Source organism: Lactuca virosa, chromosome 7, assembly GCF_052849685.1.
Source record: "Lactuca virosa cultivar CGN04683 chromosome 7, Lactuca_virosa_CGN04683_v6, whole genome shotgun sequence".
NCBI classification, from domain to species: domain Eukaryota; kingdom Viridiplantae; phylum Streptophyta; class Magnoliopsida; order Asterales; family Asteraceae; genus Lactuca; species Lactuca virosa.
In genome coordinates, this window is record NC_136432.1 from 142,834,556 (window position 1) to 142,849,905 (window position 15,350).

The window sequence follows — 15,350 nt, forward strand, 5'->3', positions numbered from 1 at the left end:
GGAGAAATCATATTGTTTAATTAATATTAGTCAATAATTAATTAAGAATTAATATTGTGGCTAAAAGAGATTAATTAAACTTAGGGGACTAGAACTGTCAATTGTGTGATAGTTAAATATTGGGCTAATGGACTTCTTATTAGAGGGGTGGACGAATTCTATGGGGAAACCCATTAGAAATCGTCCAAGGCCCCTAAAGGAGGATTCCATGGGTTGCTTAGGGCCTAAGCAGTCAAATTAGGGTTTCCTTGTTAGATAACCCTAATAGCCTCACTATTTAAGCACCCCTAGGGCACCAAAAACGTGGCTATGTAATTCCTTAGGGTTTCTAGACGTTTTTGAGTGCCTCTCTTCTTCTCCTTCTTCATCCTCTTGCTCTTGATGTTTGTGAGCCATTAGAGGAGTGACATTTGTGACTCTAAGCTTTTAGAAACCAATTACTAGAAGGACTAGATGGTTATTACTACATACCAATCAAGGTATGATCTAAACCCTATTCTTATGTTAATATTGATTATCACATGCTAGATCTAGGGTTTATGGCTTTGGATGATTATTGCATGTTCATTAGACAAACTAGGTCCAAAGCTTTAGGGTTTGCATGTACACCATAGGAATGTTGTAGTGCTCATAACCCATCAGTTCTATCCTACCCGTTCGGTTAACGACTATCCACCAGTCAAGGAAGCGGTGGGTGAGAGTGGACACCCATTAAACTACCATTTTATAGGCACTAACCTTATACCCCCTTATAGACCGGCTTCGTGAATGAGGCCTACTAACGGTTAGACCGACTTTATCTTATACATATACATATATATATATATATATATATATATATATATATATATATATATATATATAAGGGTAGAATTTTAATCTTTTAAAACTCTAGGGTTTTGGAATTAAATGTCTTATTAATGTGACTTTACAAATTCCAAAACTTGAAGGCAAGTTTTGAAACTTTTCAAGACCTTTCATATTCATAACCTATGAACCATTATGAGTTTTAATATCCATGAATGTGACTTTTCATATAACTTGAGGACAAGTTACAATAACACATTTCATTAACAATTAGATCAAATTTTTGGATCAAACACAATTACCATACAATTTTTCCTATTAATCTAAACAAACTCATAACAAGAAAATTCATATCAAATACTACATATAATTACTTTATTATCTAAACATTTGTCAAATTCCTTTTAAATGGATGAAGACAATCATTACACAACTCAGAAAATACAATTTGTATGATTACAAAACAGTTTGTGGTAATGACTTTATCCATTTCTCTCCAAGAACTCGAATTTCCCGCACACAGGAGCACCAACTCGTCGAGTACATGAACTGGACTCGACGAGTTGCTCTGTTACTGAGTGGACTCGTCGAGTATGTTCATTATACATGCATATTTTCAATTTTTCCAAAGCATTGTCCTAACTAGCGTACAAATTTCTAATTGAATGTAAAACATCTAGATAGATGACATACCTTTTGAAGGACTTGTAGTTCTTGACCCTTGAAAACTTGAGCACATCAAGTTTGATGCCTCTAATGGTTCACAAACACCAATATGCAAGAGGATGATTTAAGAGAATAATCTATTTAGCTTAATGAGATGGTGCCACCGATTTTGGTCTATGGAGGGTTCTATTTATAGTGTTGGACATACTAGGGTTACACTTGGTAAACCCTAATAACCCATAACTTTCCCCATTCTCATGCTCCATGGGTTTAACCTCTATGGACTATTCATTTAGCCCATGATCATGGATCATTAGCCCACACTACAAGAATGATTGATTTACATAATCAATCCCCACATATTTAATTAGTCTATTTTGATCACAAAATTAATAAATTAATTCTTGATCAATATTAAATAAATAATTCCATATTAATATATTATACTTGTAATATATTAATAAACCATAAATAACCTTATTCTCAAAATTCATCCTATCAAATTGCATTAGTGAAGGCAACCCAAAAGGAGCATACCAGTTATAGTTATGGGCTTAGACACCAAATCTAACAGAAACGAGAATTGGTTTGGGTGGTCCTTTGGCACTGATGTCGAAGGTTGCTAGTAGAGAAGCTGAGAAAGATACTGCAGAAAATGAGGGCTCGGAAGATGAAGGGATGATCGTCAATTATGATGACGAAGTGGTGGCTTTTTACTCAAACAATCGAGTGAAGAAATTATTCAAAAATCCATTTAATTCGAAGTCAAGAATGAGTGAGATAAAAGGAAGTTTGTCTGGGAAGAATGTGAATGGGTAGAAGAGAATGGAGAAAAAGGAAGTGAAGACTTAGGAAGCGAAGATGGAGAAGAAGCTCAAGGGAGATTCAGGGTTTGACTACCATTCTTGCAATGGAGCAAACCAAATGGCGAGTGATTGCATGCTGAGAAAGAGAGACAAGAAGAAGAGTAGAGTTAGGGACGAAGCCTACTGAGGGAATGTATTTGGTTGCAAAGGGAATGAATGATGAGAAGGGGACATATCAAATCTGTTCGTCAGGATCAGATGATGAGGAGATGCGAAAACTGACTCATGGAGCGATGTTCGCAAGATTTGAAGAAGAGGATAAGGAGAATGTTACAGGGAAATGCTTTGTTTCGACCACTGCTCATAAGTCACCCATGAATTTGTAGGTACTTTCTCTTTTCGAATCCTTTAATATTCCTTCTACAGCATATAATTCAATTTTATCTAAGTTTGATGAAGCTATTACATATGTTAATGATCTACTTATTTCTGCTAGTAGTGATACAGAAAGGTCTAAGACTTTACTGCTAGATACTCAGAGATGTCTGGAGTCCAAGAAGTCTAGAATAGCTTATTTAGATTTACAGTTGATGAATATTATGTGTGATAGAGATAGCCTTAGAACTGATAACAATATTTTTCTTAAACAACGAAACATATATTGTAATTTGGCTAAACGTTTGTATGGAAAATTAACTGAATTACATCATTCATCAGACATTAGCAAAGAACCGCATAGGAAGCTTTTGCCCTTTTTAGCTTTCGAAAGGGATAAAATTGATTCTACTTCCTATGATTGTGAAAAGAAAATATATGAGTTTGATAAGGTCCCAAATGATTCATATGAATATGGTGTGGTTAAAATTGATGAATGTTTAGATGCAAATGATCTTGTAGATATTGTAAATGAGACCTTGACCAAAAACGAACAAATAATTTTTTTGAAAAGAACTGAGACTTCAACATCTAACTTTCAAAACAATTTTGCTGATATCGAAGATGATTCTGATAATATTAGTGAAATTGAGGAGGAGGAAGTTGTTGATTGGTCACAGTTATCTATCATTAATGTCACTTTAATGGCTAAGGGTAAAGAAATCTGTAATGATTCTTAGGTTAAAGTTGACACTGACAAACCGTCAACTTTGAAAGTTCATGATCTTGACCATGTGACTATCGAAGATAGTCAAACAGACAATGATGATGATGATGGAGATGTTCCAAATGAAACAACCGTACCTCGGGTTGTAATTGATCAAGTCTATGAGGAAACTGAGAAGTTCGACATGTAAAAAGAAAAAGGTCCTCATTATATTTATCCCAACTTCAAATGCACAGATGATATTATCTTCCCAAATCAGGTGTTTGTTACCTTAGGGAATGGTGATAAAGTTAAACCTGAAATCAACAAAATTGTCGAAGAGGATAATAAGAAAGCTTCGAAAGAAGGATTTTTCTCAAACCAAAGCACAGTCGAAAATAATCTCAACAAGAACTCATCCACTTTTCAACTACAAAAACCACAAAAAGTTTGGGAAGTTAAGAAAGTAGAAATTAATGAGGATAAACTTTCAAATGAGTCAGTTTCTAAAGATCAAGTCAAGAATTCTCAAAATTTCAAAGAACAAATTGAATTTCAAAAGAAAATGGGATGTCAATGACAAAAGCAAGAAAGAAAGTTTATTGGCAAAATATTGAGTCTCGAAAGAAACAAAATGTTTTGAAAACAAAATCGTCTGAAAAAAGAATGAGTCTAAACCTGTTCAGACATCTTCTCAAAACAAATATTTTGTTAAGAAAACACCCGATCAAACACAAAAAGATTTATCAAAAAGTTTATCACAAGCTTCGAATTCAATTCCAAAACCAAGTTTTCAAAAACCAAGAAATGCAAATTTTGTGAAAAATCAACAATCAAAGAATTTTGTTCCTAATCAACAAAACAAATGGTGTTCACAAAATAATTTTCAAAAAAATGGTGTTCACAAAAGTTTTCAAAGGAATTATATTCCTAATCATCAAAAACCACGATTTTCTCAAAATAACCTTCAAAGGAATAATTTCCAAAATCAGAGGAATTTTGAACAAATTAACTCTCAAAGAAGGTTTTCTCACCCTCAACAAGCTTTTAATCGAAATAATGTTGGATATAATAACCGTTTTCATAATCGTTTTCAACCTCATGTCCAATTAGCATCTTCAAAAAGTCATTTTGATAAGATGGATGTCAAAAGGTCAAGAAACGAACCTTACAAACCCTCACAACGTCAATTTTCCAATCCTTCTTCGAAGCAGCAAAGCAAAGCTTCGTTTACCATACAAAAAACGCAAATCGGATGTTAAGAACATTAATCAATGGTTGGAAGGAAAAGGAAAAATTTATCAGTCTGGGAAGTTCTCACAAGAGGAAATTAAGTATGCTTATGAAAGCTACTTAAACGATTTGCAAACTAGGAGTTTGTCCTCCAATGAATTGAATCCATCAGTTCGAAAATGGAGAGCTATTTCGAAACCAAAAGTTGCGATCAAACGAACCACTGAAGAAAAAGGGAAAGTCAGTGTTGAACCCAAAGTAATGAATGATTTCATTTCAATACCAATAACTAACGAAATTGACTTAATCGATAGTTTGAAATCGAAAGTTCGTTATTGGGTTTTAGGATCTTCATTTCATCATGCATTTTGTTCTAATAACCAAGGACCAAAATAGCCTTGGGGACCTAAATTCTTTCACTGATTGCAGGTTTTGTGTGACAAGCAATATGATGACAAATGGTACATAGATAGTGGTTGCTCTCGTCACATGACAGGTAGGAAGGAAAACTTGAGAGACTATCGAAGTCTTGAAAATGTTGGTGTGGTGAAATTTGGAAACAATCAAAAATGTCAAGTAAAAGGTTATGGGAAAGTCACGAATGGCAAGTTTACTGTTAACAGGGTTGCATATGTCGAAGGTCTTCAACACAACTTGATAAGTGTTTTGCAACTTGTTGTGGGTACTGGTAATCAGGTTGTATTTGACGAAGAAGGGAGTGTTATTTCGAACAAAGAAACTAAAGAAGTTCTTCTCAAGTCTAAAAAACAACACGATATGTTTACCCTTGACATCAAACCAATTGTTGGTGTTCCCTTTGTCTGCCTACTTTTGAAAGCTTCACCTGATATAAGTTGGTTATGCCATCGAAGACTATCTCACCTGAATTTTAGGAATCTGAACAAATTGGTGGTAAATGATCTTGTATGTGGATTACATGTCTTAAAATTTTATAATGATACTTTATGTGCAGCTTGTGAACGAGGGAATCAACATAGACAATCTCATCTAATCGTTATAGATTCGAAGATAATTGAACCTTTGGAACTTCTTCACATTGACCTTCGACTGTTGAAACTGTCAACAAGAAGAGGTACATATTGGTCATTGTTGATGATTTTTCAAGGTTTACTTGGGTATACTTTCTTCGACTGAAGTATGAAACTGCTCAAGTGATGATTGATTTTATCAATCATATCGAACTAAGTTTGAGGAAGAAGGTTTGTAAGATCAAGAGTGATAATGGTTCAGAGTTCAGGAACAATGTTCTTGATTCGTTCTTAGCTGATTGTGGTATTCGCATAATTTTTCATCTCCTTACACACATCAACAAAATGGTGTTGTTGAAAGAAGGAACAAGTCACTTTGCGAAGCAACAAGGACAATGCTTACATATGCAAATCTTCCACAGTATCTTTGGGCTGAAGCAGTTTCAACGGCTTGTTTTACTCAAAATAGATCTTTTATTCATCACCGTTTTAACATTACCCCATATGAAATCATTAACAATGAGAAACCAAATGTCAAAATTTTCCATGTTTTTGGTTGTAGGTCCTCTATTATAAATCTTAAAGATAACCTTTCGAAGTTTCAGTCCAAGGTTGACGAAGGGATATTTTTGGGATATTATCACAATTCGGTTACATACAGGGTGTTAAACAAACGAAGGAAAATCAAAGAAACTTTTAATCTTACCTTTGATGATTATTATGTTAAAATAGTCGAAAAGTGCTTTGAACAAAAGCCAATCCTTAATGAATCGAATGATGAATCTCAAAGTTCGAATTCTTTGTATTTTGATTATGATTTAATTTTTGGTGTTCCTAACAGGGCAATTGATACCGAAAGACATGTTGATGATAATCAAGTTCCTGAGGTATCGAAGCATTCTGAAGATTCGACTAATGATTTTGAGGGGGAGTCTACTTTCGAGGGGGAGTATAGTATAACGAATTCAGATGTCGAGGGGGAGCATCCTAACGTTGATCCAATTTTCAACGGGGGAGCAAACTGAATCTGTTCTTGGTGATCCTAAAGCTGGAGTGTTGACCAGTGCAGGTGATGGTTCTGAAACGGAAGAAATGTTCGAAGATGCACCATTGGATTTTGATCTTGCATACCCACCGATGGATAAATGGACACAAAGTTATCCAAAAGAACAAGTTCTTGGTGATCCTCAAGCTTGAGTGTTGACTAGAGCTCAGCTTCGTGCAAAGAATGAGGTACTTAATGTTCATCAAGAATTTTGTATGTTCAATGTTTTTATTACGAAAATTGAACCTAATTCGGTTAAGATTTCTACGGAAGATCCTGATTGGATTGTTTCTATGCAATCCGAATTGGTTGAATTTGAACGAAACAAGGTTTGGAGGCTTGTTCTGAAACCTAAAGATACTTCAATCAAAGGTTTTAAGTGGATTTTCAAAAATAAAACTGATAAAGAAGGAAATATAGTGAGAAATAAAGCTAGGCTAGTTGTTAAAGGTTTTTCGCAACAAGGAGGTATCGATTATGAAGAAACCTCTGCCCCTGTCGCAAGACTCGAGGCTGTTTGAATATTTTTAGCCAGCACACAAGGATTTCGATGTGTATCAAATGGATGTGAAGTGTGATTTTCTCAATGGAGTTTTGGAAGAAACGGTGTATGTTGAACAACCACCAGGTTTTGTAAATTCTCAATACCCTGATCATTGTTATGTTTTAGACAAGGCTATTTATGGACTTAAACAAGCACCACGTGCCTGGTATGCTACTCTTACTAATTTCTTAAAGTCATCGAAATTTAACAAGGATCTGTTGATCCTAATCTCTTTCAAAAGAAAGTTGGGAATCATCTCATGCTTGTTCAAAGTTATGTTGATGACATTATTTTTGCCTCTACTGATCATAATCTGTCGAATGAGATTTAAAACATGATGAAAAGCCAGTTTGAGATGAGCATGATGGGCAAAATCAACAATTTTTTGGGATTAAATATTCGTCAAAGCAGAGAAGATATCTTTATCAATCAAGAGAAATACTCTCGAAATCTGCTTGAGAAGTTTGGAATGACGAATAGCTCCAAGTTGCGAGCGAGTTCCGATGGCAGTTGGCACAAGACTTGGTCCTTCGTTGGATAAACCAGCTGTTGATATCACTTTATACAGGAGCATGATTGGTTCGTTACTATACCTCATAGCTAGTAGACATGATATTATGTTTGTTGTGTGTAATTGTGCTAGGTATCAGTCGAATCCAAGAGAACCTCATTTGACTCCTGTCAATAATATCTTTCTCTATCTCAAAGGCACAGTTTCGTTAGGCTTGTGGTATCCTTCGAAAACAGGGTTTTTCACACAGGAATTCTCTGATGCGGATCTTGGAGGTTGTCAACTAGATCGAAAAAGCACAAGTGGTGGTTGTCAACTATTGGATGGGAAGCTTGTAAGCTGGAAATCAAAGAAACAAACTTGTGTTTCAATTTCCACAGCAGAAGCCGAGTACGTTGCTGCTACAAATTGCACTTCCCAAATTATTTGGATTCAAAGTCAGCTTCGTGACTACGCAATAAACATGAAAAAGATTCCTTTATATTGAGATTCTCGGAGTGCTATTCGAATTTGTCACAATCCTGTGCAACATTCGAAGACCAAACACATAGCTCTTCGTTATCACTTTATTAAAGATCATGTTGAGGATGGCAATATTGAAGTTCATTTTCTAAAGACAACAGATCAATTGGCTGATATCTTTACCAACCGTTGGATGAGAAGAATTTTCTAAGGATTTTGTCGGGTTTAGGCATGATTGATGCGAATGTTGTTCCTGGTTTGATTTCGTTATAAAGACAAGCCATGTAGACATATTACCGATCGACTCAGAGGTTACTGTTCACTCTTCAGCATTCGATATGCTTCATTTTCGAAATTCCTCTAACCGATTTAGAATATGCTTCACTACTCTAGCATGTTTGTTGTGTCGATACAACACATCTTTATGTTGGTACTTTACACTTCGCTTGTCTAGTATATTTTTCGTTTCCAAAACACAAAAACTGTTGGGTATTTTGTGTTGCGTCATGGGCTTTGTTTTTATATATCCGGATTGGGCCTGTCCATCCGTGATTATTGATTAGGGTTAAGCTATTTATAGTGCATGCATGTATGCCTTAGATACGATCGTCATAATTATCATTATTGCTTTGTAACCCTAAACACCTCTACAGTCGAAGTTCTTAATCGAGCTCTTCTGAGGTGTTAAAGCTTAATCATTCGACATCAGTTAAACCATTCCTGTGTTCTTTATTACGTTATTTATTGTTTTTCTGGTTAGAATCAATCGATCCTACTAGAACTTTGTTCTAACAATTGGTATCAGAGCAGGAGATGTGTAATCAATACACATTCCTTCTGTTTGAAGAATTCTTTAGGGTTTCCGCTTTAATCAAATATAAAGAATCCGTCTTCTTCCTGTCGACGGTAACTCTTGTGTTTGATAAAACCCTAATCTCAAGTTTACAACTCTGATTCTAGCAGTTCCAAGGAAAGGCTCATCATATCTCACGACGATTCTCAAACTAATCCCATCAACATCTCCAACAGCATTGGATCCACTACAAGGGTTCCCATTCTTTACACTCAAGACTATGAAGTGTGGGCGCATCACTTTGAAGATTACATAGTTGGATCTGAAGATAATGGTTATCTCATCTGGGAAGCTATCATGGTTGGGCCGTTTGTTCTTTCTGGAACGAACATGACAGTAAAGACTCAAAAAGAATATAATCAGCTTTTGACAGTAAAGACTCAAAAAGAATATAATCAGATTCACATTGCAGTCTGACACTTTTCGTTTAGTCGGTTCATGCACGACAGCTAAAGAAATATGGGATATGTTAAAAGAATTATACTCAACCGATGAGGATCTAGAACACTCGATCCAAACCTTGTTGCTCTCAGAATTTGGAGCTTTCGAACAGAAACCTAAAGAGAACTGACTCAGATGATTCACCAATTATTTGTGTTTTGGGATGATCCTTAGTCCATTTCGTTAGAGGAGGGTAATTAGGGTCATAGACAGGATCCAACTCTGCATTTACCTCTTCTTCAAATTCTGATTTATCACCTTCGTCATTTGAATTCTCATTCTCCCCCTCAATTATTTGTATTTTGGGATGATGCTTAGTCCAATTAACTTTTTCCTTGGATTGAATATAAGACAGGGACCAGAAGGCATTTTTATCAACCAGGAGGCCTACACGAAGAACTTGTTGGCGAAGTTCGGTATGACGGGAGATTCGAAGGTGAAGGTTCCTATGGCGTTTGGCACAAAGTTAACATCATCTCTGGAAAAACCTGCTGTTGACGTAACACTGTATCGTCAAATGATAGGGTCTCTTATGTATCTAACAGCTAGTAGACCAGACATTATGTTCTCTGTTTGTTATTGTGCCAGGTTTCAAGCAAATCCAAGAGAACCTCACATGGTGGCAGTGAAAAATATGTTCCGTTATCTGAAGCGAACCTCTTCTCTCGGTCTTTAGTACCCTGCTAGATCCGGATTCTTTGTTCAAGCCTTTTCTGACGCCGATCTTGGAGGATGCGGTCTGGACCGAAAGAGCACAACTGGAGGATGCCAATTCCTTGATGGTAAACTTGTTAGCTGGCAGTCCAAGAAGCAAACATGTGTGTCTCTTTCAACAGCCGAAGTTGAGTACATAGCTGCAGCATCCTGTACCTCACAAGTGATCTGGATACAAAGCCAACTAAGAGACTACGGACTGAGTATGAAGAAAATACCTCTCTATTGTGAATCTGAAAGCACGATAAGTATATGTCACAATCCAGTGCAACACTCAAAGACAAAGCATATTGCACTAAGATACCATTTCATCAAGGACCATGTTGAAGATGGAAAGGTGGAAGTTTATTTCGTTCGGTCCTCTGATCAACTAGCTGACATCTTTACTAAAGCCTTACCAGAAGCAAGCTTCAATAAAATTTTACAAGGTTTGGGAATGATGGAAGCAGAGTCGGTACCGAACCCTCAAACCTATCTCTAAAAATTAGACAAGCGAAATAGAGCGAATGCTCGGTCTATTTCGGTTCCGGATTTTTCGGGAACCGAAATGAACCGAACGCTCGGTCTATTTCGGCTCCATAATTTTCGGGAACCGAAATGAACCGAACGCTCGGTCTATTTCGGCTCCGGAATTTTAGGGAACCGAAATGAACCGATCGCTCGGCTTATTTCGCTTCATTCCTTTAAGGTTTGATTTCGGCTGTATACTTTGTAAACTCTCTTTTAAATCTTTTTCTTGCTATGTTTTCTCTTTTATCTTTATTCCTAGAGTTTTTAACATTAATTTCGTTTATTCTTGTTTCTTTTTCTGTTTTTATTATTTTTCAGAAACTTCAAAATCCAAAAATATTTTTTATGTTTTTATTATTTTTCAGAAACTTCAAAAATCCAAAAACATTTTGTTTTTATTCCAAAAGGTTTTATCTTTTATTTATCTTTTTATTATTTTGTTTTTTTTTTGTTTTGTTTGTGTGTGTGGTTTGTTTGTCTTTGTTTATTCTCTTCACTAGGTACCAAGTACATCGTTGCTACATAAATTGGAGCTAGGGCAGGTATGACCATTTTAATTTGAACTAGTTAAGTGTCCCTAGAAGCATGCTGTTGCATGTAGACCGAAGCCTCTAAGACTATGAGTAAGGCCTTAATGATTCGATCTATACCTATCGTTTCTTCCCAATCAGGCTGCTAAATTCACTCAAGTCATGAGCTACCTTACTCTTCTCAAATGAGTTAAGAGTTTTCTGCTTTGTCACTTTTATATAGCAGGGGTACTTTCGGTTCCTTAACTACCTACTCTACATTCTCCATCAACTTTCGTTTCACCAAGGTAACCCTTGAGACTCTCGGATAATACCACTGAGGTTTATGGTTACACAAAATCTGTGTTTATGATCTTAGATGGGTACACCACGTGCTAAGTGAGACCCAAAATCCAACACCAATAATGAATTGACGGTGAATTTTTATATTCAAGATCTCACTTGTTACCTAACGAAATCTCATTTTATTTTTTGAGTGGTCTTTATGAAATTGTCTAACACCAAGGCATTTCTTCCCAAAAAGATCCAGTTTGGTTTTTGTTTTTGAGATTTTTATGACATCACTAGTCACAACAAATTTTATCCAACCTACTTGTTCAACAGACCACATCGGTCTCACAAGTACTTCATCCAACTTTCGGTCTTATGTTAAGTATTGATGTTCGGTTGAAGATAAGCCACCCTTTTAGACCAATTATTTGAAAAGAAGCCTTTCGGTGTTTCTTTACAAACACTCGATCGTATTTTCTCGGGGAACCACACAAGCACTTCAAGTCTCTCTTGACTTTGAAGGAAGAGATTCTTGCCCGGAATCATATGCTTCATGTCTTATTAAAGACATCACTCACATCCTATACACATTTTGCTTTATTTCTTTATTTTTGACACACTCTTACACGAAAATTCTTTGTGATTTTTTGCGAAAGTGGTTATTTTGACATATGGAGCGAAAGTGAATTTGAAAAGACGATATGTGGATAAGATTTTGAATCACGTCATCGGATAACTATTCACATTGGGACCGGGAATTTGAAACGACTCCTAAACCCACACTTGATGACGTCTATCTCGGGAAACCAAGCTGTCAGATCGTGCTTTTTCAGGCGACGTTTCAGTGATCGTATCATCATCACAGAGATTCTTTCTCTCTCCTGGCAACGGTATATAAAGGGTTTCTCGCACCTATTATACCTTCTTACCTTCTTCAAACTCTCTCAAATACAACAGGCGATCTTCAACTGTTCATCTTCTTCCTTACATCAATAATGGCGGAATCATCATCTCTTCAAGATCAAACTGCTTCATCATCATTGATCGTGATCAAACCTAATCAGAACCTGATCATTAACCTAAACCCCTTTTTGTATGATGCGTACATGCTCCACGTTGTCGAATGTCTCAAGTACTCCCCACTGGTTATCGCTCTTACGCAGGTGGAATCTGTTCCCATGTCTCTGCTGTCACAACTGTACTCTACTGCGTCTTACGACAAGAACAAGGAGAGAATCTTTTTTCAAATCTTCAATCACAAGGCATCTGTTTCGAAAGCCCGATTATGCTCCTTATTAGGGCTTGACGTCGATGCTTCTGTCATCTCTCCTGATTTCATTAGCACAACCCAGTTGTTTATGATGTTTTATGAGATGGGGTATACTGACGTCCTTACAACAGTGACAAAGTTTAAGAATTCTTGTTTTCCGCCGCAATGGAATGGGTTACTTACTCTTATCAACAAGGGTTTGGCGGAACGGGTAGCTGGGTCAGACGGAACGAGTAAAGGTTTTATGACCATTCTCTATGGTCTCTACAATGGTATTAACCTGGATTATGGCTCTATTATTTGGTCACAACTGGTGCAAAGTCTCAACACCTCAACGAGACATTCAGAGATTTCATGTGGTCGTTTCTGGACCATCATCACCCGAAGAGCCATTCAGAACTTACAGATTCCCATTATGAAAGATGCAATGCTTTCCTATGTGGCTACTTTTCATACAAAGAAGATTATCTTCTCAGATGCCACCAAGTTTTCTCACAATGGTTCGATACCTGAAACAATGTACAGGTGTGTGACGAGCGAAAGTAATGTGATGGCTGACTACCGGAAGCTTACTCCCAAGGGCCCAAGAGAACTGACTCCTGAACAGCAGGCTGCCTTAGATGTTGTGGAAAAGCCAGCAAAGCGAGGGAAGAGGACAGAATCCAAGAAAGTGGAAACCGGAGGTCCTTCTTCTAAGCCTGTCAAGTCCAAAAAGCGAAAGGCTGATTCTTCAGCTGCAAAGAAAGTCAAGAAAATAGCAAGGAAACCAAAGAGTCCTACCCCTTCAAGCTCAGAACATGATGAGGAGCATTCAGCTGATGAGGAAGAAGAAGTTCAACATGATGGTTTACCAAGAGGTAATACACCTCCTCGTTCTCCAACTCCTACTGAACAACTCAATGACAACATTCAAACTCCTCCTCTATCTCCACCGAAGACTACTGTTCCAATTTCGGTTGCTCCAATTCCACCAACTCCTACAACTCAACCTACCACTACTGTTCCACCACCACCACCAGTTAGTACAGTACCAATCTCTACAACTCCTTTACCACCTCCCATTTTTTCACAAGCAACTGCCACAACTACTCATATCTCTACCACTACAACCGAACTTTGTTCTAACAAAAACAACAAAAAGATTTTCTCAATTTTTGTTATTTTAATTCAAAAATCAAAAATATCAAAAGATTTTATTATTTTCGTTATTTTTGTTTGGAATTTTATGTTGCGTCATTATGGGCCTTTGTATAGTTTATTTTGTATCCGGGTTGGGCCTGTCCACCCGTGTTTATTATTTAGGGTTTTACTATTTAAGGTGAATGAATGCACCGTGTAACTTTTAATCGTATCATTGTAAACCCCTACACAGCCTCTATAGTAGCAATTCTTCATCGAGTTCTTCTGAGGCTGTGACTTATAATCATTCGACATATTCTTGATTCACATTCTGTGTTTGATTACTTTTACCTGTTTTGAGTCTATTCGATCTATAAAGTTTTAATCTCATTAATTGGTATCATAGCGGGAGACTGTGCAATCTATACGCATCTCTTCTGTTGAAAGAAGATTTTAGGGTTTCCGTTATTATCGGATCTTGTTTCAGCCATCATCATCGTTTGTTCAACTGTTGACGTTGATCTTGATCTTAATATTACCCTAATCTTGTTTACACATCTGGTTGATACAAGTTTTTTTATATACAAACATACATTCAGAAGATTCTCACGTTAACTCGATAAATCTATCAAGCGACATTGGATCTACAACCAGGATTCCTATCTTATTCCCTAGTGAATATGATGTGTGGGCGTTGCATTTTGAAGACTACATCCTTGGCCTAGAAGACAATTGCTATCTGTTCTGGGATTCCATCACATTTGGGGTGTTTTTTCATACTGGAACTAGGAGAACGATTAAAACTCAGGCTGAATATAACCAACTTCTTCTTTATGTAAAAGACATATCAAAAGATGAGAATGACAGGCTAATAAGCAACGTTAAAGCGATGAGGATCATCAAGTTTGCCTTACCACCAGACACTTTCTGTTTGGTTAGTTCATATGATACTCAAAAGGCATCTAGGATAGACTCAAGGAATTATACTCAACGGATGTTGATCTCGAGCATTCTACTCAAACTCTATTGCTTTCTGAGTTTGGAGCATTTATACAAAAGCCAGAAGAGAGTTTGGATCAAACCTTCAATCGCTATAATCATCTTCTCAGTAGGATGATGAAGCACAAGATTGGACGTGAACTAATCGAACAAAAAGTCACGTTCATGAATGGGCTCAGATCTGAGTGGAAGGCGGTTGTTTCTGTTGTGAAAGCGCATGAGCAATTCAAAATCTACACGTTGGCAAAGATGGTTGGAATACTGAGGTCACATGAGGATGAAGTGACGAAAGAAGGAAAGGTTACTTCTGAGATGGGATCACTAGCTCTCATTGAAAAAGGTAAAAAGGTTGTAGATAGTGAGAATTTAGAGTCTGATCTCTCTGAATGTGAACTCTCTGAGGAAGAGTTCGCATTGATGGTGTCAAATCCAAAGAGATTCGCAAAGAAGAAATTCGGTCTCAACAAGAATCGAAACTGTCAAAGCAGCTACAGTTCTTA

The 15,350-nt window shown here is 36.7% G+C and overlaps 1 protein-coding gene across 1 annotated transcript; it reads left to right on the forward strand.

The window, feature by feature from the left end:
• The first annotated feature begins 7,188 nt into the window (after nucleotides 1-7,188).
• Nucleotides 7,189-8,169, forward strand: LOC145127200 (uncharacterized). Its single transcript, XM_079062432.1, has 3 exons — nucleotides 7,189-7,337; nucleotides 7,815-7,957; nucleotides 8,063-8,169. Exons 1-3 carry the CDS (start codon nucleotides 7,189-7,191, stop codon nucleotides 8,167-8,169), a joined length of 399 nt encoding a protein of 132 aa, XP_078918558.1.
• Nucleotides 8,170-15,350: the final 7,181 nt, after the last annotated feature.